Here is a 2947-nt window from a genome sequence, read left to right on the forward strand (position 1 = left end):
AGTGGAGCCACTGCAGGGACACTGCTCTCTGCTCGCAGACCCAGCCAAGGGCTTCCCTGCACAGGCCGCTGGACAGCCCCGAGCCTGACATCCTTCCACAGCCCAGGAAGGAGCTGGTGGGGCGCTTGAGTGGGAAGAGCCTGCAGGGAGAGAGTGGGTCAAGACGGGATGGGCTGGGGTCCCATCAGTAACTCCTCCAGCCATGGACCAGAGGCTGCACAGGGGCTGGGGGAGCAGAGCTCACCCACCTCCCACTCCTCCTGATTAGAACACATGCTCTGACCTCCTCCCACCCTACGCCTGCCTGTTTGGCACACAGCCCCCAGCCCCATCACGCATGCACCACTCCCAGGTCCCTCCTGGCAGGGCTTGGCACCAGCTGCACCCAGCCTGATTTTGGGGGACCCCCAGCCCCTCACCCAAGCAAGGCATGGGCACCCTGCAATCCCCTCTTCCCTGAAGTTTCTCCTGGGTAGATGGAGAGTTGTCCAAGACATGGAGCACATCCCTGCAGGCTGGTGAGCTGCCTGTCCTCCCTTCACCTCCCCCAGCCCTGGTGCTGCTGGACCCACTGCTGTCTGGGGACACGCCGACAGCCTCACCCGTTCAGTGTGGTGCCATCCATCCACTTCCAGTCAGACTTGGAGCTATCCCACTTCAGCCCCATGTGGAAGACCTTCATGTTGGCTGTGTGCACCAGGAAAGCCTAGTAGAGAAGGCCTGCATGAGCTCCCCCAGGGGACACCCAGCCATCCAGTAAGTGATGGGAGCTGAGCAGCACAGGCACATCATTGCCATCTCCCTGCCCAGAGCCTTGGCTAGGGTTTGGGCACATTGATCAGACCCAGGGAGCTGAGATTAGGGTGGTGATGGTTGGATGACAGCGGAGGGACCTTGAGGTTGTCACCAACACAGCCCGATGCCCGTGGGGAGTTGGGAAAGGCCAAACTGGGTGCACTCACCAGAGTGGTGTTGGATCGGTTGGTGACCAGATGTGCCCCTCTGGAGCAACAGTCCTCGCTGCTCTGCTCCCAGTTCTTTTTGGCAGAGGAGAAGTAGTAGCACCACCCAGCATCCCAAACCCAGCCTGCTGGGCAGAACTGGCATTTCCCTGAGCACCAGAAACACAGCCTGGATGGAGCAGCTGGCAGTGGCTGTCACCAGCCCCCAGCCCAGATAACAGGAAGGTGACAAAGGGCAGCCATGTTTCCAACAAACTCAGTGTATTCCCATAACTGCTCCACAGAGAGGACACTATACTTGCTCTCATTCTGGAGATCAGCTCCCACATTCCAGCCCTAGCTCCACAGCTGGAGCCCCAGGGGAGATGGGTTGGTTACAGGAAGATGCTGGGCATTGGGCAGATGGGCCAGGGAGGGGAGCCACAGGTTTGGGGCTGTGATACAAACAAACATCATCTGCAAAGCACTGGGAATGCAGCTGAGGTTTCAGCTTCACCAGAGGCTGGTTGAAAGAGAGTGTCTGATGCCATCTGGATGCCCCAAGCATCCAATAGTTGTGGCAGGAAGGAGCCTGGTGCTGGTGGCCTGCTCAGGTGATGCTGAGCCATGCAGGGGTCATCTCTTCTGAAGGGGAGGGGTCCCTGCAGCACAGCCTGTTCAGCTGCGCTGGGGCAGCTCTTTGTGCTTTGTTCCAGAGCTGGGACAGATCCTGCCCCTTGGACCAGCCAGGTCCTCTCCAAACCTCACTCAACGAGCTGTCTTACCTTGCAGTGCTAGTTGCCCATCAGTGGGCCTGTATTCCATGTTCCAGGGCCCATGGATGCAGCTCGCCTGTTGTCCTAAATCTACGGAAGAGCACGAGAGTTTTCCTGCCAATCTGGGACTCCTGCTCCCAGCAGCACTCAGCGTCCTCTCCCAAGGGACAGATACACGACTGTGGCTAAGGGCATCACCCCCTTTAGGTGACCAGCCAGCCAAGCCTGCCAAGGTCCTTGTGGCTTTTGCTGTGCTTAGGAGCCCATGACACAACAGGCTTTCGGGGAAAGTGCTTCTGCCTTTCAGTTTCTATGACACTTCTCTCCCTCCTGTCTTAATTTCACTGCCATGTGATGGCGTGGGATGTCCCAGTGCTGTCCCCAAGCCCACGCTGTCGCCCTTTCTTCCTCTCCCAGCCAGGCAGCTGAGGTCTTGCCTCAATGATTTTCCTGCTTGCCCCAGAACCTGCAACACCCTTGGCCCCAGGCAGGAGGGCCCCAGCTTGGTGCATGAGCTGCAGCTCTGTCTGATGGTACACCAGCCCCGTGGTGCCAACCCTGACCCCAAGACACCAGGTGGAGCACAAGCAGGTACTCACAGTGGAAGCTCAAGCCGACCAGGATGATTTGTGCCAGCAGCAGCAGCAGGGAGAGGAGACCCAGGCTGAGGGCTGCCCAGCACCAGGGCAGACGCACCGGCTGCTGGGGAGCTGAGAAAGGGAGTTAACACAGGGGCTGAGGGTTTGGTGGGAGCAGTGGGGACTTCCCAGCTAGGAAAGCAGGGCTGGAAAGGAGCTGTTTGGGAGAGGACACCTGAAAGGGAAGCCGGGTTGGGGGAACAGTCCTGCGAGGGTGAGGGGCTGCAGGAGGGGCAGAGGAGCCACCAAGACAGCTGAGGTGCCAGGGGCAGGGAGCAGCACGACATTACCTGGTGCGGGGGGCAAGCGCAGATCAGCATACATGACCCCCTCTTCCATCCCTCCCTCGGTCTCTTGCTCTGCGTCCCACCGGGGAAGTGGTAGCCCCCTTCCAGCCCCCTTTAGCAGCCGGGTGTGACGTGTGATGGAAAGTGTCAGTTCCTGGTGGCCCAGAGCCAACACCTGGGCCACAGCCGCGGGGGGTCACGGTGCTGCCAGCCAGCGGGGGAGCCCCAGCCAGGCCAGCACTCAGGCATCCCCAGCACGAGGGGACCCCCCCAGCCCTGGCATCGGGGCAGCGGCCGGGGGGGGG

General features: G+C 60.4%; 1 protein-coding gene across 1 annotated transcript in view; it reads right to left on the reverse strand.

Annotated features, from left to right (window-relative positions):
• LOC104389471 (killer cell lectin-like receptor subfamily G member 1) overlaps positions 1 to 2694 on the reverse strand; it is a 3161-nt gene extending 467 nt beyond the window's left edge. Inside the window, exons 1-6 of the mRNA XM_009998468.1 lie at positions 2646 to 2694; positions 2317 to 2427; positions 1727 to 1807; positions 963 to 1111; positions 603 to 706; positions 12 to 140 (exon numbers count right to left, since the gene is read on the reverse strand). Of these exons, the coding sequence (XP_009996770.1) occupies positions 12 to 140; positions 603 to 706; positions 963 to 1111; positions 1727 to 1807; positions 2317 to 2427; positions 2646 to 2694 (623 nt within the window). The remainder of the gene's footprint in view (positions 1 to 11; positions 141 to 602; positions 707 to 962; positions 1112 to 1726; positions 1808 to 2316; positions 2428 to 2645) is intronic.
• Positions 2695 to 2947: the final 253 nt, after the last annotated feature.

This window comes from Chaetura pelagica, unplaced genomic scaffold (genome assembly GCF_000747805.2).
Source record: "Chaetura pelagica isolate M959 unplaced genomic scaffold, ChaPel_1.0 scaffold925, whole genome shotgun sequence".
Lineage (NCBI taxonomy): Eukaryota > Metazoa > Chordata > Aves > Apodiformes > Apodidae > Chaetura > Chaetura pelagica.